This window comes from Apium graveolens, chromosome 10, assembly GCF_009905375.1.
Source record: "Apium graveolens cultivar Ventura chromosome 10, ASM990537v1, whole genome shotgun sequence".
Taxonomy (NCBI): Eukaryota; Viridiplantae; Streptophyta; class Magnoliopsida; order Apiales; family Apiaceae; genus Apium; species Apium graveolens.
The window spans coordinates 205,524,931-205,545,946 of NC_133656.1; the positions used below are offsets into that span (position 1 = coordinate 205,524,931).

Below are 21,016 nucleotides of genomic sequence, written 5' to 3' on the forward strand. Positions count from 1 at the left end.
CTAGATTTACTTGATTTCAGAGAAAATTAATATTTTTCTAGTTTGAATAATTTTTTTTCTTTAAGAATTGTCATAAGTTTCCTGAAGATAACCTACACTTTTCATAATATAAAACATTTTTCAAACTGGATATTGAATCACCAAATTTATTTTCCAAAATTGCATTTTTATCAGAATTTAAGTTATTTAAAAAAAAACAAATGGATGAATAAAAATATTTACATTTCTAATAAAAGTCTCAAAAAAATGTGTAGCAATCCTGTGTGACTTTAAGTGATATTTGGGCTGGAGCTCAAACAGAGAACTTGAGATTTTGAAGCTAATTTACTGGCTCAACAGAAAGGAGACCGCCTTGATGTAAAGCTCAACTCAGACTCAACCCAAAAACGAACTCTGACTCGAACCAAAATAAGGCCCAATTAGTCACATTTCCAGCACTGCTAACTGTGTAACTTGTAACCTTTCAAGATATTATTCTGTCTTCTCAAGTTCTAAAATTCCTATTTGTTTTGAATTTTGATATAAACCATATATGTAATTCATTATAATATTTTTTGAATATGAATTACTATTCTAATAGGTTTAATAAAATAAAAAATTGAACAAAATAACTTCAAAAAATTGGGGTTTTAAAAGAAACTGAGTTTTTGGCTGTGCCTGGTTGTGAAGTTGTAGATAGATAATAGTCATCAGCATCTTGTTCCAAGGTTGGCTGGGTTGTTAGTTTAGTGACCTGACAAATACTCTAAAATGAGCTAAACATGTGCATGCACATAATTATTATGTACGCATAAACCGTTGAACAAAGTGGTACTCTATTTACATCAAGCGCTCCAACAAAACTTACCCAACCCTTTAAGAACAACTAGTACTAGTTACTCTAAATACATCTAGTCTAGTTATACAACTTGTATTGTGATAACATCAAGTGCACAACTTGAACACATTCAAACACTCTGCTGCTGAACGTTATTAATATCTAATGTTTGGTTCGAGGCTGCTAATTCTATGGCTATTGAGTTTTGTTGCATTTCAGGGGTTGTGTTATCTGCTCTTTCAGAGGATTGAGATGTAAATGTTGTGTCGCTTCGACGACTGAGAATTGATGAGGTCCATCTACCAACTCTTCTCCTTAATAGTGTTCCTAGCGCAAACCTCAAGATTAGAGGACGCATGGTAAGAAGACGAGCAATTGAGATCAGAAATGCCGCAGCAGATATGCAACCTGATATTATTAATAGGCCAGAGAAAGGCTCCGGGCCTAAACTTGTATCACCCGAGGATATACCAATTGATGATGAGTTGCAATTTGAAAAAGAAAGCATATGTTTCTCCAATTCAAGTATCTTTCCACTTTCCGACACTTTGAGAATTGCCTCTGAAATGTCATTAACTAAAGGTGAACCCTTGCGAAAAACAAATCCAAAGCCGCCAAGTTTGTAGCTAGGCCCAGCTGTGGTATAGCCTTGGCAATATTTTGCAAGGAAGACTTTTGCGTGAGGAGCGACAAAGTAAGCTGCTTGAATTTCTCCCTTTTCAAAGGCTTCTGGGTAGTCCTTGATCGAATTGATCTTTTTAATATTCTCTGCCTTGAAATCTAGAACGTTGATTAAGTATTGAACGATGAAAGAGTTTCCATTACATCCCACAGCTGCATTAGTCCTCTGGAGGTATTCAATACTAACAGGAGATGCTTGGATTCTCTGGACAGTGATAATGGAAGTAAGACTTGCAGTGAAACATACTGTCACCACGACAACTACAAATAACCATGTCGCCAACACAAATCGAGACAAATTGCTTTTAATTGATTCTCCTGCAACGTTTTTTTAATGAATTAGAAACTAAGTATTTGAATTGAATGAAGAGTTGTTATTCACAATGCAAATACCAACTTTGTGCAAAGGATAGAACTGTGACAGAGAACCAAAGCATTTTTCCCACATGGTGATATACTGACGAGCTTTCAAAATCTGGATTGCTTTCAACATTTTCAGTCAACCAGACAACAAATCCTGTATATAAGCTCATTACCGCCATCAGAAGCCACATTTTCATAGTAAAGGCCCTCAAGAACATGAAACTTTCATTTGTGGAATCTGGTCTGACAGTCACTACCATGACGAGTCCAGATTCCATATATGGTTGTGAAAATTCTGCAATTTTGTATCGATCTGCCATTATTTCTGTATCACCAACAGCTGCATCCAAGCTCTTGATCACAAAACAAGTTCATCAGACATGACTAAATTGCAAAAAACAGCATTTGACATACATGTTATTTGATGGAATGCTAATTTAACTAGCTACATAAAAAAAAAAACCTTCTTAAAAATTACCTGGTTATAAACATCAGCCACCATTTCATCATATGAGCCATAGTAGGGAACAAATACATATGAGAAGTTGTAGGCAAGTTGTCTAACTGCAGCTTCAAATACTTCAATTGAAAATCCAGCCACGTTCATCTCATTGTGATTCTGATCATACCTCACATTTACAAACTGATTAAAAGCACCCCTAGCAGGAACTCCTATCTTCATTGGTTTCTCTTTGTTACCTAAACGCCATCCTCGTGGAACTGACTGTGCCCCACCAGGCCAATAAACTGAACCTAATTCTCCCGCTAATTCATTTCCAATTCTCATCTTCCTTCCTTCCCCCTCTTTAGAATTAACTGAGAAACCAAACTCGGGTGACCAGATTGCTATCTCTCTATAGCTTTTACCGATCACATTCATAACTTGGAATGTTGGTGATTCTTTTAGATTCCCGTTGTTGAAGCTTATTTTTCCACTAAGGCCTATAAAATTGCTAGATAAGATGTTCTCAAACAAGATTTTTGACTTGTTCCTTCCTTCTGAAGTTGACATGGCCTTGGCAATCATCCAAGTTGCGTCATATGCACGTAATGCATTGATGCTAGGATTTAGATGCTCTTCTTCAGGGTACTCTGATATGTACTTCACTCGGAACCTAAGCTTAAAAGCCTCAAAAGAATCACCAGTGTCCACAAAGTTTGATTTGAAACCAATCACACCTTGCATGTTAGATATCACTGGCTGTCCTATTGAATCGAGTAGACTGGAAATATCATCTGAAATAATCCAAACATAGCCATTTCCCATCATTCCCATTTGGTTTGCTCTCTCAAAAAGCAGGGTAGCAAACTGTAATGAAGACTTAAGTATGACAAAGACCCTATTGTTAAGGCTTTTCAGCTTCACTAGCTCATTGCTAATAAAGGTGGTCGGATTATCAAGAGAAGATATAGGAGGAAAAGTATAGTGATGTTCGATGGTTGAATCAACATACTGAAGAGACTCGGAGAGTTCTGTGATCATAAAATCAGTTTCAGTGGAGAAAGTATTCCTCTGCTCATAAATAGTTGTCAACTTTCTCCACCGAAAGTGTCCTACTAATGCTGCAATGCATTTCACATGGATTCGAATATCATGGCTCATATGTATGAAAAGCGGAGGCACTGCTGACTGAAGTGGGGAAATGGCAGTTGGAGCCAGAGAAATAACAGTGGTGCCATTGTTGAATCCTGAGACTAGGGAAGCTTCTTCCAACGTCAATATTCCCATTATCGCCTGAACTTGTTTTTCTTCAACAAGTTTCATCACTGCAAAAATATAAATAATAAATCATATTTAAGCTATAGCACTTCTCTAATATTGCATGAAGTCAATTGATCCCAATTTAAGCCTCAAATTAATTGAAAATTTTATCCAGCAAAAGAGAACTTTGAATATTCCCTCAGGTCTTAATCATAAAGTCAACAATACTTGTTTTGAATTTTTAAACCGTGTGTGTTAGTCGAATAACATAATTTAGTTACTAAGAAACTCAAACATTGGGAAAAATCATCACATTCTAGATTATGATGCTGAATTAAGGATGAACCCATGTTACGCGAAAGAATTGATGCACATGAAGGTCTAGACTACATGATATCATGTGTTACAGCATATTCATATGAACTAATCTAGAACAACTGAAGTTCAGGTATGCATGTATAAGCCAGCCAGTTACATTACCTTGAGAGGCAGTGTGGCCAGAGTTTCCGCGCAAATCACTAAGATAGATAGGCAGGTTATAGCAAGTTGAGATATAAAAATCTTGGACAGCCAGCTCCATAGCTATTTTTTGGTCTTTACCTACCCGAGAGCTCAGATCAAGCACACCACCTATGCCTCCAAGGATCAAATGGTTGTTCATTGAGCAATTATGATCCACTTTCATGTTACTTGTTACTCCGGTGGTTGATTTTGTCAACAAGAGAAAGCACATGAAGCATGAAAAATATAAGAAAGACATCTTGGATGAAAATGAAAAGGGTGACTTTAATATATGAACTAGTACATAATGTAGGTAGTGATGTTCCATTCTGGAATTGACTTTAGATTTTGTGATCTATTGTTTTATAATCTCTTACTTTCTTCTTCTTCTTCTTCGCTACTTGACCGAGTAATCCCTCCTATCAACTTTTGTTAGTATATATTTTAATATCTTCAGCTTTTTGGAATCAAAAGCTCATCAACTCACCTCAATATTTCTTATAATTTATTATGGACAGATCCTCTCATCAACTCATTCTCTAATACTTTGTAATTTCATAAAAATATGCATTTTGAAGTGAGAAATGAATTAGCCAAAAACACATTTTAACATAAAAACATAAAAATAAGTTTACAAGGTTTTTAAAAAAGATGTTTCTTTATTAAAAAATATGTTTTATATATTTAATTTTACAAAAATATAATGTTTTTAACTAATTTTACAAAAAAACGAGTTTACAATCAAATGTAATTCTACTAGAAAAGCAAATATAATTATTTTTTCAAAAATAAATACAAAAATTTTCGAGGGCTTGGCTTACAAGTTACAATCTTAATTTTACAAATATTTTCAGAAGATATTAAATTTTAAAAAAATATATATATTAATATTTTCGGTCATTTATATATATATATATATTTATCTTTTTATATGTTTTTACATTATTTTGACCCTAACAAACTTTTTAAAAATAATTAAAACAATTATTTGGAAAAATTAGTTCCAAATTCCAATTCTATCTATCATCTGAGTGTGAGTGTGAGCTTTTGAAAGGCATGATTAGCAGCAGGAAAATGGTGAGAAATTGAGAAAAGATAGATTAGAAATGATACACACAGTACATATATAAGCACCACCAAAATCTCATAAATTGTACTTGTTGTTGTAGTTGAACATAATGGCTTATTGTTGTGTGTCACTCCAAAGACTTCATCTTGATAAAAAACCCATCTTTACAAACTTATCCTCTTATTCTTCTGCTTCTATAACCCTTTCTTTACCTTGTAATTCACCCCGTTTTAATGCCCTCAAAGCTACAACTAGTAATGAAGATTCTTATGGTTCCGATTTGTTGCGAAAGCCAGCTGGTAGAGATTTTGATGATGATGATGAGGAGGAGGAGGAGAGTAAACAAGAAGAGGAAATTGTTGATTGGGAAGACAAGATTTTGGAAGATACTGTTCCTCTTGTTGGGTTTGTTAGGATGGTTCTACACTCTGGCAAGTAAGTTTTTATCCTTGTTTTCGAGGTTTAGTTCAGCGGATGAGAGCCTCAATGTGGCATTTTTTGTGTTGGTATTTGAATTTTACTAAATTGTGTTTGTTTAAGTTCAGTTTTAGTTTTGTTTAGCAGAATGATGTAATGCTATTAGCTATTTGGGAACTCAAATTTAATGCTTTGCTCTTTAAAAGCCGGGGTCTTTACGAAACAGTCTACTTAAAGCACTAATGTTAAGTGTTATGTGATTCAAGTTGATTCTGGTTAACTGCAAGTCTGCAACACTTAAAACATAAGTTTGGTCTGAGGGGGATAGTAAAAGTGGCATGGTCATGAGAGTTGTGTGGTAGTGAATTCTTGTGTAACTTGGGCAAGTTGAGAGAAACTTTGCATAGGGTGATATGGTACTGCTATATGGAGTTAAAATTAAGAACTTAACGAATGATACAATGAAAATGTTAAAGTAATTGTAGGACACTTGGTACAAGGAAAATAAAAATACAAAATATTGAGAATCAAGGGAAACCCCTTCCCATGACTAGGTCATGGTTCTACAATTGTTTATCCCATAGGATCAAGGTGGAGGATTTGCAATCTGTTTATGTCACCCGTCTAGTATGTTCTTTTTGTTCCACTTTTTCTCTTCTTTAAATTGGTCTTTTAGACTTATATTAGTTTGTGATGAGTATGCTTTTCTTTATCCACTAATCTCAATTTGATATCATAGTTTTCTAATTAAAGCTAATTTGGTGATATGGAGAAATGAGTTTTAATTTAAAACTGAAGTGAGATATTATATATAAAATGTGAATGGTAAAGTTGATTGTGTGACAAGAAGAGATGTAGGCACTATGTATTTATTGAAATGACTGGGGTTTAGAAAGAATACCTATGATGCTTGTTATCGTTAATGCTAATTAGGAAAAAAAATGTTAGATGAGCATGTAAGTCAGAGAAATAGAGATGAAAGGAAGAAGTAATATTGTTTGTTAAGGTATTATGCAAATGTAAATTCGGCATGAGACTGAAGAGTGAGCGATCAGACATCAGTACTATGAATAATCGGTGAACAAAATGAGCCTGATATGGGAGTCACATTAAAGAATGATAACAAGGTTGTTTGATGTTAAATATGTGGGTACTGTATAAATGATCAGACCAACAATTGATTAAGTAGATGAAGAGTAGATACTGATCAACTACATATGTTCACCGCGGAGAGAAGGATTTTCATGTGAATGAAATGATATTGGGGAAGAGGACAATATGCTTGTGGCAAAGGCTTCACTAATGTATACGGTTTTCACGAATGTAATGAAAGTAACAATATGGTGTGTCATTGGTGGAAGTAGGGATTTCTAATGTGATATTGGAGACTGTGTTTGGTTTCTTTATTAGTGTGTGTATGCATCAAGAGTGTATTCTGACTTTCCCGGTGTTTCTGTTTTAGCTACTTATGTAGATTTATTTATGTTTCACTATCTTTAGGTTACTTGTAAGTTAACACTACTTTATATTATATTTTACCCTGATCAAACTAGCTAGGAAATTAAAAATCCATCGACTCGGTGGATATATTTGTTGTCTTTAATCATTCTCCTTTTCTTCTTGTCTTGCTCTTACCCTTTGGATTTCAATTAGCACACCACACATAAAGTTGTTTACTAACAAAGATGGTATAATATGTAATGTGATTGTCAAGCATGATAGTCATAAAGATGCTGGAATCACTGCTCAGATAGCTCCTAATTACTGAAGACAAACATTTTTATGCTTAGGGCTATACATAGTTGTGGTGTGGTCTTAACTTTCAATGTTTGCACACGGGTTTTTGTTGTGGCAGATATGAAAGTGGTGATCAGTTAAGCCCAGAGCATGAGAAAACTATCCTAGAGAGGCTGCTTGCGTACCATCCAGAGTGTGAGAAGAAGATTGGAAGTGGTGTTGATTACATTACGGTCTCTCTCTCTCTCTCTCTCTCTCTCTCTCTCTCTCCCTCCCTCCCTCCCTCTCTCTCTCTCTCTTTCTCTCTCTCTCTCTCTCTATATATATATATCTAGCTCACTTACACATGCACACACAGTTTCATTTGTTGAAATCAAAACTTAAAGATTCGATTAGATTTAATATTTGAACTGGCCAAGATGTAGCTACTTGGTGAGTGTATTTGATCAATCCAAGTTATAGTATTCAGCTTAATTTCGGCTAAGCCGTCACATGCAAGACAATTTTGTTTTTTACTCCCTCCGATTTTTTTTTTGTCTTGTTTGAGTTTTTGTGGTCCAACTGATAAAACTTTGATCATATATTACACATCATATATAGTAAACAGAATCATTATATTGTTTGAAAGTACCCCTTCCAACCTACTTTAATTTATATATTTTCGGATTTTAAAAATTATAAAAGGATAATATGTATGTTTTAGTCAAAGTTTGGTGAATTTGACCACAAAAAATCAGACAAGACAAGAAATATGGGACGGAGGGAGAACACTTTGTAGAGCTTCATAATCGACTTAAACCTTGTAGAATTAGATGAAAATCAGTTTTCTACTACTATACAGATATGGTAAATACTCTAGGTATTTGAATGGAAGAACCGATATTGATCATATCAGATTTTACTTAGAGCAACTCTAATGGTTGGCACTCTTCAAGGGCTGCCAATTTTCCAACATCATAAAAAAATTATTTTATTTTTCTCTCTCATACACATCATTTTGGCACCCTTCTTTAAAAAAATGCTTGAATGGTTAGGACCCCTACAAAAGATGCCAACTTAATATTTTACTTGGGATTGGACCCACAGATTTAGGTCGGTCCACTACTTTATGGGATGCCAACTTTTGGCATCCCAAGTTAGCATATTAGCCACCTTGGCATCCCAAGTTAGCATATTAGCCACCTCACCTAGCACCCCCATTGACATCCCAACAACTCAAATAGAGTGCTAACAAGGGTGCCATGCCATGTCATGCCACCTGGCGTTGGCACCTCTTGACTCTTGTTGGAGTTGCTCTTTTTCTGATTTATTAAGTTTATCACCATAGATTGACAGAAGGTGGTAAAGTCTCTGCGTAATATTACCTATGTTGCAGTGGAACCTATTGTGGCGCTGTGTGGCTTGACACTTTATACTTAAAAAATCATTCTCATAAGGCTTCCCTGTGGAAATTATATAAAGCATTAGATGTCATACTTCAAATACTGAAATACATTACGGAAGAAGTTCCTCTTAAGATACAACAAAGCCTAATCCATGGCGATTTCCACGCCTCATATATGTACACAGCTGATCTAATCCAAGAACAATTGTTATATGACTGCAAATTGCAATTGCCAATATGTCATCTGAAGTTGTCTTAATAAAACTTTGGCAAAAGAACTTGTACGCAGCGTAGCAGAGATGTGGAAAAAAATGATTGAGATAAGATTGAAGGTGATTCAGATCTCACAGAGAGTTCATCTATTGTTTAAAAAGCAACTCTCCAAGTAGTTTAAAAGCGCTAGTTGATTTGGTCGCGATCACCATAATAAAAAATAGTAGCATTAATAAAATAAATTTTAGAAGTATTTAACTGAACAAGCAGTTCCATTGAAATGCATACTGTTGCCTCCCTTCTTCCCTTACCTCCTGAACCCCCTTCTATTTTTTTTTATTTTTTTCCTGCATGTCTAAGTGTAGTCTCTTTCTCATTTCAATGGCATATTAGTTGAGGAAATATTTGTCATGTCTGGTCTGTGAGTTTCTCATCTGGTCATTTTAATCTATTAAATTATATGGTACAATAGGAGTAAATTACTTGCAGATAATAATATGGAAAGTGGATAGAAATTATCCATTGGAATTTGTCTTCCACAAACCTTAAAACACGCAAATGAACAGCACATTAATAGAGGTAAGATCAATGTCAAAAATGACCCATCAGTGAAAGGCTATCAGTAATGGATTTTAGGTCATGATTCGAGTGTAGTTGGCACATTCTTACTGTCAAAAATTAAATAGGGTTCCATATATGAATTTGAATATAATTGCAGGTGATCATTTGTTGTCTTGTAATAAGATATTGCAGATACTGGTTTTTAGCTTTCTGCGAACAACCTAAGCAATCTTCCTATGTAATATCTAAAAATAATACTAATCTACAATCATCACCGAAATTCAGCGACAAATAATTAATCTTGATAATTATTCAACTTATTTGTATGATTAATGCTGAGTGTTTGTGGTGTTGATCTTCTTTTGGTTGACAGATTGGCTATCATCCTGATTTTGAAAGATCACGTTGTTTGTTCATAGTCCGGAAGGATGGTGAACTGGTAGACTTTTCTTACTGGAAATGCTTAGAAGGGTTGATCAGGAAAAAATATCCACTGTATGCTGACAGCTTTATTCCTAGGCATTTTCGGCGGGGTAGACGTATTGATTGAACAGGTTTACATTTTTAAGTTTGCTAATTTATTCCTGTGTTTCCTTGCACATATTTATATGTGTACCATTATATTTTCTTTTGTGCAAGCATCTCAATTAGAAGATGAAATTTGGGAATTCTATACATAGGATATCGGAATGAAGATAACTAAATCTGTCATTTACATGAATTGCTAGCTTATCAGCTCCTGATGTATTTCTCAGGTTTAGCTTTATAAGGAGTGTTACAAGGATTCGATTAGAATCTCTACTTGAGTTGAATTTATTATTTTTTGAGTCTGATTCTTATGGAAGATTACTGAGGTGTGTTTTCTATTAATATCCCCTGTAAATTTTTAAATGAAGTTGAGAAGCTAGTATTCCCCTGTGCAAGAGTCCAAGGTTAATTGGTTTAAAATAAGTGTAGGGTAGAAAAGATTCTATTTTTTTTTTTTTTGCTAAATGAAAAGATTCTATTTTACTACTTAGGGAAGAAGATTTTTGAGCAAAAATAATGTAGTTGTCCGACGAGAGTTTTGCGTCAAGCGTGGTAACTTTATTGTAGATGGACGGATGAGGAATGACTCTGTTCTTGCATCTAATTTAAATATGTTCCGAAATTTGCATCTACCAGAAAACAACGGATTACTCCACATTATATATTGAATAAATATTGATATTCCATTTTTGTAATTTTTCTCTTCATTAAAACTTTGAGGAAGGCAGGAAGTTACAGCATTTTCTGTTTGGTCGAAAGGAATGAATTTATGAGAATTGAATGTATTTTTACTATTCTGTAGGGTGTATATTTATGATTTTGGTTCCTTACTCTGTATCATTTATACACATTTTATACGAGAGACCAATCCCGCAAATTTGGGGATAGCTAATTTCTACTTCTCGTCCATTGCTACAAAAACCTCATCATAAAATACCCATACTCCTTTTCTCCACCAGTCTCTCACACATCATTTCTTTCACTCTTTTAATTTTGCTCTCAGTTTCATTAGATTCTTCCTAACCGAACAGAGCTTTGGTTTGTATCTCATCAATTATGACTTATGAGAAACAAACATTGGCAAGATTTCCACTATAGTTTTATTTAAGTGATCATTCTCTTGTTCATGTAAGAGATAAATGAACATTATAAAAGCCATAGGTTTATTTTGCGTGGTTCGGGAATTCCTCTTCTTTATAGGAAGCTAGCTTAGGTTTTACTAGTTCATTAGAATACTGCAGGGTACTATGTTACCAATCGTTTTATTGATTTAGCATGTAAGAGATAAATGAACATGGTAAAAGCCATAATTTAGTTTGTATGATACGGGAATTCCTCTTTTTAATAGGAAGCTGGCATAGGTTATAATACTAGTTCATGATAACAGTGCAGGGTACTATGTTATTGTATATTGTACAAGTGCTTCATGCATCTGCTAGAAATATTAATTCAGTGACTTTCTTTGTTAATTGTGTGAAGTAGTTTATATACTAAAGACTGTGCTTATTTTTCTATTCTAAAACCCAAAGATTAAAAAGAGGAGTACAAGGATTAATATAAGGAAAATTAGTCCAATGATTTGCACCTAAATGCAGATCATGGATGTAGTAGAACTGTAGAAGTATATCATAAACAAAAAAAGAATGCAGTGTACTTGGAGGATTAAAGTAATTCAGGGTATATTTCCTGTATTTCTCCTTATATGAGTGGTTTAAAGTTTATGTAAAGAAAAACCTATACTTCCATTTATGTATAATTATTACTATATCATATTGTTTCTATATATGTTCTTTTGGCAAGTAATAAGTGATATTAAAAATAATTGCAAATCTGTTCTTTAAATTAAAAAATTAGAAAACTAGAAAATATAAGATATAATCGACAGTTTTCAAAGAAGTCATATAGAGGTTATATATGTATAGATGGTCTTATATGTACACGACAGGCTGTTGACACCTTACAGCAAGTCTCACATGGGAATTTTTATGAAAGGTTTGACCTCTATTATCTCATACATGCATAGAGAGTAGCTACATATTCATGTATATACACATGTCGATGAGATAGCAGCATAGATTTTGAATATTTTTGTTTGTGTGTCTCCATCCTCTCATAGATTACATTTGAGTTGGTTAGAGATTGAGATGGGGATGGGGGAGGTATCATTCATGGCTTTTAGTGAAGCATGATCCTAGATACACAAGCACTACACTCTTAGGAACCGTCCTAAGGATGCAACCTACCCTTAATGTTGTCTATCTCTTTCTCTCCTTTACCCTACATGAAACATGGGTTGTTTAATTTAATCAAGCAACTATCGTCCTCATATATTTTGTATATGTATACATGGACGGTGTTTTATTTAGCAGACGAGTCCATAGCAGCAATTGTAGTTTAGTAGGCTGTGTCATTTTTCTACCAAATAATAAGAAATGATGTTGCCTATATAGGGGATTTTGATTTTAATATAAGTTAATCCAGATCAGAATGCCTTTCTCGTGTATAGGTGTCTGGGGTTTCAATGATTGGAATGAGTAATGCATTTTGATTGAGAGATTGACTCATTTCTTATATGATTGATTACTCATGACATTCTGTATGATTCCTATCCACATCTTCTCTGATTTTCATTAGCTTCATTCTCATTGCTCATTGTCATTTTTATCAGCAATCCAACAGCTCACTTTCTGTGTATATTTGTTGTGTTTAGTTTAAATAAGTATGTAACGTACTAACGCAAACAAATTAAACTAAAGCTGTAGATCAGGATACACGATGGCTAAGAGAGAATAAGTAGCATCTACCTATCATTTGCACACATGCATTGTCTGTTAATCATTGCAATTTGTCTGTTTACTGTTTTCTGCTAATTATCTCCGTTTGGCATAGATTATTGAAGATTACTGTGAGATTTCCTTGTATAATCCAAATATTCAAGGCTAACAAATACATACCGCAGAATGTACAACTATGTATTATAAGTAGGGATGATCCTGAAATTTCTTAGGTAGCCAACATTTCTCAATTCTCAAGTTTACAGATAATGCCTGACATTGAAATACACTATTTATGTGCAAAAGATTAGTTATATGAAGATATAAATACTTATGCACGCATTAATTTTCACTGATACTTAAACTTTCGACGGGTATCATAGTTAAGGATTTAGCATTTTACGGATTAAATTAGTATGAGTAGTAGAAAGCTTGACTGTGGGGGTGTGAATCTTGAACACTAATTAAGTGACTAGAAAAATTAAGAGAAATGGCTTAAGAAAGTAAGTGACTAGATGAGATAATGTGACGTGTAATGCCACGTAGGAAGAAAAAATGAGCAGGTAAAATAGTTTGACGTGGCGAGCAATGGCGGGTGACAGCGTCGATAGTTTAGTGGAATTATGAACAAGCATCGTCAGTCATTCACGTGGACTTGTCATGCAATGCATCAATTATTCTATTCTGCCTTGGCAATTGTAATGTGTGAATTGTGATGGGGATTTCTATCTAGTTGGAACATATTTGTAACTTAAACTTGTGTTCCGTTGCAAATGGAATATAAATGAAATGAAGTTGCAGAACATTAAAGAAAATGAGAGTAAATATTTTGTATAACATAACTAGGGGACCAGAGTGAGCTCCGGTCCTTCCTATATGTCCAGTTTTTGGAGATTTTAATTTAATACCAAGTAACTTGAATCTGACCCTAAATATTATCATGTCACTCCTATATTAAAATCTTGGTTAACTAGTGTTATGGTGAGAAGCTTGCATGAATAAGGTTAATAATGTGTTCTGATATCACAATATTTGTGAATTGTGAATGATGAAGACTGAGCTGACATTGAAATTGGCTGTAAATGCATTTCTAGTTACACAGAAAGACAAGATTGGAGTTTGACCACCACCTTGGGAGGAGATCTAGGATGATGCCTATGGCCCCAAGGCACAATACATAATGGCCTGGCCCCAAGCTGATCCTTTAATCCCTCAAAGGGTCAACCCCATTGTTGCCATGATACTGTTGTTCATACTCCTACCAACCCCAACTATTCCGGCAGATCTATTCCCTCTTCATGTCACTAGATTCCCCTGACCGTTGCCAGGTTCGTGATTTTACAAAATTCCTATCTATGAGTCTCTGTTAAACCCAGCAACGACAGACTCTACCAATACAAGCATATACTACAAAACAACGATTACAGCCCTTCAATTTAGCAGCTACCTAATTAGCATCTGAATTTTTAACAAAAGGAATACGCACACTATATTGCTTCACAGCAACACCATGTCAACTGCGAACTAACAACTCAAAACTTGCCAAACTTAAAAACTACTGTATTTAACAAGTTGATAGAGGCTCTCTAGCTTTCTACCTCTCTATATAATTCTTAGAGACCCCGCAAGCAGGCTCAGTAAGAGCATGCATTTACACTAAGAACTACCACGTCTTTCAGTTATTTGTGTTGCAACTAAGCATCTGAAAAGTGCTCAACATTCTCTACTCCTGATGATTGGTAGCCTTTTGTTGCCTGCTGCATAGAAATGAAACTCCCACTGGACATTGGCACTGGAAACCCTATTTCCGGAGCTGGCCTATTGACGGCCGCCCTTTCCAGCATTTGCACCTGATTCTTCAAGAACTTAACATAGTGAATTGCTTCATCTAACATTGAGGCTGTGTCCATCTTTGTCCCTCCCGGAACAAGTCTCTGCAGTATTCTAATTTTCTCGCTAATCCTTTCTCTGCGCTGTCTTGCAGCTATACTCTGAGGGTCTTTTGATATCTTCACGTTCCTCCTCTTCGGTGGCTTCACTGATTCAGGGTCAATATGAATCGGCTGCATAGAAGCTATCCTGAATATCATCTCCCTCATTGCAACCATCGAGTTCTGCTTCTGCCCCTGACTATGAAACTCCTCTCCATTTCTGCAGGAACCCATGTTTGAGTTTGTTAGGAAATGATGCTCCACAGGTTGTTTGTCAGATGGAGAGGCTGTGAAAGAAATATTGTCCGCTGACCTGTTCATTGAAGGGGGTGAATTTTCAAAATATTGTTGCAGGGCACTTATTCTGTTGGGTCTAATTATATCAGTATTTCCTTGAGAAATTTCGGGGACAATATCGCTATAGGATCCGGCAGGGAAGTCGGAAAGTTTGTCCATCTGCATCATCATAAGCATATCTATTTCATCTTCAGGAGCAGACTTCAACAAATCAAAATCCATAGCCCAATAAACCACACCTTTATATATGTAGTGGTACTGGGAAAAGGGTGAAGGGTGTGCAGAGTATCTATAAGCTTAAAAAACTGGTACTGCAAGAGATATGGGTAAAGGGTAAAGATAGAGAGAAGACTAGGGAGTTGTATCAGAAGGGTGCAGTGAATAAAAGAAGAAAACATTAGGGTTAAACCAGAGGAAAAATGAATAGGAGATATATATAACAGTGACGTGAACAGTCTATCAATTGCAGAGAGAGATAGACTTTATATAGCAAGTGGATGAATAATATCAAGTATACATACATAAAAATGATATGATTAAGAAATTTGCTATTCCATTGGTTATTATCCTCTTGGATTTACATTTACATAGTCAATTTTACAAGTATTGATATATTAGTTGAATTTTGGATGTTAGCTACCCAGGCTAAAAACCCCTCATGGGGGCATGCTCACCCAGGCTGTTGTTGATCAGAGTTATCTTGATTTGGGCTTTCCCTCAACACGATCGAGGCCTCATTAGTTATTAGGTTATCATGTACGACAAAATGCAACATTGTTTGATAAGGTTGCATTTGTTGAATGTCTCTTTCTGCTTCATCTTAATCAAACAACGAGAAAGCAATCAGTTACTATATTAATAGGTTGCAGTAGATTCTAGCTACCAGTAACTGTTCAGGTTAATCGGTCAACCCATGAGCGCAATGTTTTACTTAATCTTTCAGCTTGACTTAATTTTGTACATCTGTATAATGTTTAACTGAAGCAAAACCATCATGAACTCAACTCAAGTGTCACTTTTTGGAGCATTATTCAGGTTCAGAAAATAAATATCTTTGACTTGTGCCGTCAGGCGTCAGGGCAAGAGGGTAACTAACTATTCTTTTCCTCCTCTTTTTTTTTTTGTGTAAATTAGCTGCATCAGTCAAAAGTCTGGGGGTAAATTCCCTAAAAACCACACAAAGGTAAAATATCTCCAGTAAAGACTAGATCCTTTCTTCCACAATAAAAATGAGCAGTTTGTTCTTCGCAAATTGGATCTTTAGCACCTTAATACCTATACATATGGCTTGCCTGGGTATTACAGTACTCCTTGGTCCTTGCAATGAGTTATTTTTCATTTAAACATCTACCGTAAAAATGTAAAAGAATAAAATTAAAAATGATGAACAGGTGAATCAATAGGAAAGTGATGTTATCTGTAGGGAAGGGAAGCTGATTACTGCTCCACAAGATTACCAACAAATTACATAGTTTCTTTCAACTACCGAATGGAACTTCATTTGTTTAAGTTTGTTTACCTAATAATTTACAATGTCAAGCCAAGAACCTTAAGGCCCACTTCACATGACTAGTCAGAAATTTCACAAGAATCCTTGTCAATACAGAAATTCTGTTTAGTATGCATCTCATGGGGCATTAAATGACTAGGGCTGCTCATGGCTTATTAAACCCGTTATAACCGATCCAATTCAACCCTAAATTCGGTCGACCAAACCGAACCATCCAAAATCATGGGTTAATTGGGTTGATTTTTGATTGGGTTGTTTATAATGGGTTGGGTCAACAACCCCGGGTGGTTATGGTAACCACCTTCCGCATTGAGGCATTGCGGCAGTACCTACCACATTGTTTCATCGCACCACATTCCGTAACGAAGCAATACTCTAGGTACCGGCGCATTGTTTCATTGCGACCCCGCACTGAAACAATGAAGCAGTGATTTAATTTTTTAAATAACAAAAAATCATATTTTAATAAATTAATTTATTTCAGATAATAACGGATTTAAAAAATTATATAATTAATTTTAACAACCACTTGTTCTATATTTTCTAATTTTATTACTACTTCCCATTTATATTATCAATTGTATAATGAGTTAAGAATTTAAAATTAAATTAGATATATAATCGGAAAAATAATTAAAATATTAGTTTTAATGAAAAACATAAAAAATCGCAGATGATAACTGAAATGTATGAATGGAGTATTGCTATGATCGGAAGACGACACCTTTCGATCAATAAACAATCAAACTTGTTTGTCTAAAACTTTTTTGAGTGAATTCTAATCAAACTATTTTAATTTAAATTTTAAATATTTCAAAATTATGTATAATAACACATTTGTACTGTATAATGAAGTTATACTGAATTAAATATTTTTTCTATACAATTTTTCCATTTAAAAAAAAATACGAATAAAATGGTATAAAAAGTCCCTCCTGCAATGTGTCAATGCGGGAGGTGTTAACCACAACCACAAAATATGTAAAATACGGCGGCGGGTGGTTGAAGAGCCACATGCCGTATTGTTTCATTGCGACTGCCTCAATGAAACAATGAGGCAGGTGGCCGAGTTATTTTTATATAGTTCGTTACCAAGAAATGTTTAACATTTTGGCGGCTAAGTTGTTTTATATTTTTTTGTAGGAAACGAAAATTTGATAAAATTTCATTTTTTTAGTTTTTCACATTTTCAATTTTTAGCATTATATTTGTTTACTGTAAATTAAAAATTGATAAATTAAATTGGACAAGAACAAGAAAAATAAAATATTAAATAATTTATTTCATTCAAATATAAATTGAGTACATTCAAATATTTTTTTATACAAAATACATAAAAAATTAAATATTTTATTCCGACGAGAATGATCAAGCTTTAACGGTGTTGGAAGAACCGCCTTTATCACCCTTATCGTCGTCCTTCTTTTTCTTCAACTTTTCCGCCTTCGCCTCATTTTCCTTTTTTTTCTTGCGCTCAAGCGCCATTTGAATACGGGGGAGAGCTATTTCCATGTCTTCTTCTCTTTCGGGCCCGTCGTAAACAACATCATCGATAATTACCTTGTTATTGTCAAAATCATAGTAGAAAACCATTTTTAGGAAAATCGAGAAAAGAATGTCGAAGAGAGAAATGTAGAATGAAAAGAAATGAGATTACAAGAGCCCTATTTATAGGCTGAAAATCGGAATTTTAAAAACCAAAAATTAAATTTAGGCACAAAAAAAAATGTTGCAGAAGTTGAGGGGTAGGACTGTTGACTAGTCTGTCGCAATGACAGAATGCAGTAGGATCAACTGCAACATTGCTTCAAAGCGGCAAGCCATTCTTCAGCAATGAGCCAATGCGGTGGGTCGGTCAAACCCTCCAACGTTTGACCATTCAATTTTACACAAAAATTGATATTGATTTAATATTTGCACAAAAATTAAGTTTGAATTCACCAAAAAGTATAAAATTAATAATATAAATTTTATTATTAAAATTGATAATATGATTTTTTTGACTAAAATAACTCATATGATAATTTTTAAAAACATAAAACTCACAAAATTTCGTAATAATAAAAATTCAAAAATACTATTCGAAAAAATAATTAAAAATAACTTTTTCACTCAAAAAATTTAAATTTAATATTTAATTTAAATATTTTAGTTTAAAAAATTAAATAAAATATAATAAAATATAATTTCGAAAAAATATTTACAAATTCATTTTTAATCAGGGTCCTCCCGCATTGACTCATTGCTGCAGTGTTATTCCGCAATGCATGATTGCGGGAGGAACTCTGCCTTAATGGCTCCAAAAGCTGGTTGGTGTTTATATTTAATGGGTCACTCCAGCAAAGACAGTTTGTTTGATTCAATATTTACTTTCTTCTTCCTCATTTTACAATTTACAATTTACTTTCAACAATTTCAAATTTTTTGGTTATTGATTCATCAAAAGTGATCTCAAAAGGTTAGTTTTCGATTGTTGATGGCTTCTTTTTTATTTAAAGCTTGTAGTTCTTCTAGTGAAAATGATAATTACGATTATTATACCCCCGTTAGATGAAACCCCGTAGCTCGTCGTAAGTTCTTTGTTGATGAAGATATTGTAAATCTTGATAGTGTGATAATATGAATAATGTTGGTGGTGATAATATTGGTGTTGATAATGTTAGTGGTCATAATGTTGATAATGTTGGTGGTGATAATGTTGATTTTGATAATGTTGGTGGTGATAATGTTGGCGGTAATAATGTTGATGATAACGTTGGTGGTGATAATTTTGACGGTGAAAATGTTGATGACGTAAAAGATGAGAAAAATGTTGAGAAAAAGAATCATGGATTTAAGAATAGTAACGATGTTGTGCCTTATGTCGGCAAGATTTTCGATACATTGGATGATGCATAAGCGTTTTATAGGAATTATGGTTGAAAAGAGGGATTCGAGATAATAATTAGGAATACTCATAAGCGAACAAACACAAATGAACCATCATACCGTTTGTTTATTTGTCGAAAGGTGGAAGGGTAGGAGCGACGCCGTTAGATTTAACGTTGGTGGCGATCATTGATTGAGTTGTTTAACAAATCAGGAATTGAGACGAGCAAAGTAATGAAGTTTCTTAGCGAGACAAAGGGGGGTGTTGAAAATCTTGGTTTTTCTAATCAAGACGTACGTAATGTCATACGTGATATTCGGCGCCGAGTATTTGATTCAGGTGATGCGGAGTGCGAATTACTTTTGCTACGAGAACTACAAGAAAATAGTTTTGGTAATTTCTTTTATCGGGTGGATGTAGATGATGAGAATCGTGTACGGGGTTTGGTGTGGGTTGATCCTCGGTCCATGAACGCGTACAAGAATTTTGATGATGTGATTACGTTCGATTCAACTTATCGGACAAATAGGTATTGTATGCCTTTCATACCTATTACGGGCGTAAACCACCATTATCAAAATATACTATTTGGATTTGCACTTGTAAGGGATGAGACTGAGGCATCATATAAGTGGGTTTTGAGGACATGGTTGGAAGCCGTCGACAATAAACCGCCTCGAACAATTATTACTGATCAAGACATTGCATTGAGAAATGCCATTGCCGAGGTCATGCCTATGCCACAAACAAAGCATACATATTGTACATGGCATATAAGTAGTAAGTTTCCCGAGAAGTTGTCTTATTTGTACACAAATTATCCGGAGTTCAAGACATAGTTTAATGCATGTGTGTACAAGTCGTTGACACCTACAGAATTTGAAGGTAGATGAGAGCAATTAGTCGAGAAGTACGATCTTGAGGATCATACTTGGTTAAATGACATGTATGCTATTAGAACTCAATGGATTGGTGCTTACACGAAGCAACATTTTTTCGCCGGCATGACTACAACTTCAAAAAGCGAGTCTACAAATTCCTTTTTTGATGAATATGTGTAATCATCTACCGGTTTGAAGGAATTCATTGAGAACTCCCAAAAGGCTTTGGAGACACAATATCTGAAGGAGGTTAAAGCCGATTATGACACCGAACAATTGGAAATGAGATTAGTTTTGCACTCGTCCTTGGAAATGCATGCATCCAAAATCTACACGAAAGAAATGTTCAAACGTTTTCAAAAGGAGCTTATGAAAAGTACATGTTAAATCGTGAACAGTGTCAAAAACAATGAAACTTATATGTCGAAACTGTATTTGGTTGAGAAGGCTACCCTGCCGGCGAATTGCAGAAGAAAATATCGAGTGACGGTTTTCATGTACGAAAAAATTGAATGCTCGTGTAAGAAGTTTGAACATTCCGGGATGATTTGCAAACACATAATCCGTTATCTTGACAAAAAACAAAAAATCAAGATACCGGAAAGTCTCATCATGGGTAGGTGGACAATGAACGACAACAAAATTGCGGGGCCTCTTCCATATGCTCCTCCCGCTATTGGTAATGATGGTGCGTCACAACCATTAAGGTATGGTGCATTGTGCAAATCTTTTCAAGATTTAGCTGCTTCCGGTAGTTGTTCCGTTTCACGGTATAAATACT

General features: G+C 34.7%; 4 protein-coding genes across 4 annotated transcripts; 2 read left to right on the top strand and 2 right to left on the bottom strand.

The window, feature by feature from the left end:
- Window positions 1-836: 836 nt before the first annotated feature.
- LOC141693184 (glutamate receptor 2.7-like) lies at window positions 837-4,316 on the bottom strand. The gene is made up of 4 exons (XM_074498203.1): window positions 4,044-4,316; window positions 2,340-3,628; window positions 1,896-2,214; window positions 837-1,816 (listed from the first exon to the last, which is right to left on the bottom strand). The coding sequence occupies exons 1-4, from the start codon at window positions 4,294-4,296 to the stop codon at window positions 948-950; spliced, it is 2,730 nt and encodes a 909-aa protein (XP_074354304.1). The 5' UTR covers window positions 4,297-4,316; the 3' UTR covers window positions 837-947.
- Window positions 4,317-5,081: 765 nt separating this feature from the next.
- Window positions 5,082-10,272, top strand: LOC141688901 (protein DCL homolog, chloroplastic-like). The gene is made up of 3 exons (XM_074493046.1): window positions 5,082-5,568; window positions 7,406-7,520; window positions 9,819-10,272. Exons 1-3 carry the CDS (start codon window positions 5,243-5,245, stop codon window positions 9,993-9,995), a joined length of 618 nt encoding a protein of 205 aa, XP_074349147.1. The 5' UTR covers window positions 5,082-5,242; the 3' UTR covers window positions 9,996-10,272.
- Window positions 10,273-13,793: 3,521 nt separating this feature from the next.
- On the bottom strand, window positions 13,794-15,536 carry LOC141689371 (transcription factor bHLH87-like). The gene is made up of 2 exons (XM_074493646.1): window positions 14,992-15,536; window positions 13,794-14,898 (listed from the first exon to the last, which is right to left on the bottom strand). The coding sequence occupies exons 1-2, from the start codon at window positions 15,195-15,197 to the stop codon at window positions 14,442-14,444; spliced, it is 663 nt and encodes a 220-aa protein (XP_074349747.1). The 5' UTR covers window positions 15,198-15,536; the 3' UTR covers window positions 13,794-14,441.
- Window positions 15,537-19,587: 4,051 nt separating this feature from the next.
- LOC141691703 (protein FAR1-RELATED SEQUENCE 5-like) lies at window positions 19,588-20,193 on the top strand. Its single transcript, XM_074496463.1, has one exon. The coding sequence runs from the start codon at window positions 19,588-19,590 to the stop codon at window positions 20,191-20,193; it is 606 nt and encodes a 201-aa protein (XP_074352564.1).
- The last annotated feature ends 823 nt before the right edge of the window (window positions 20,194-21,016 follow it).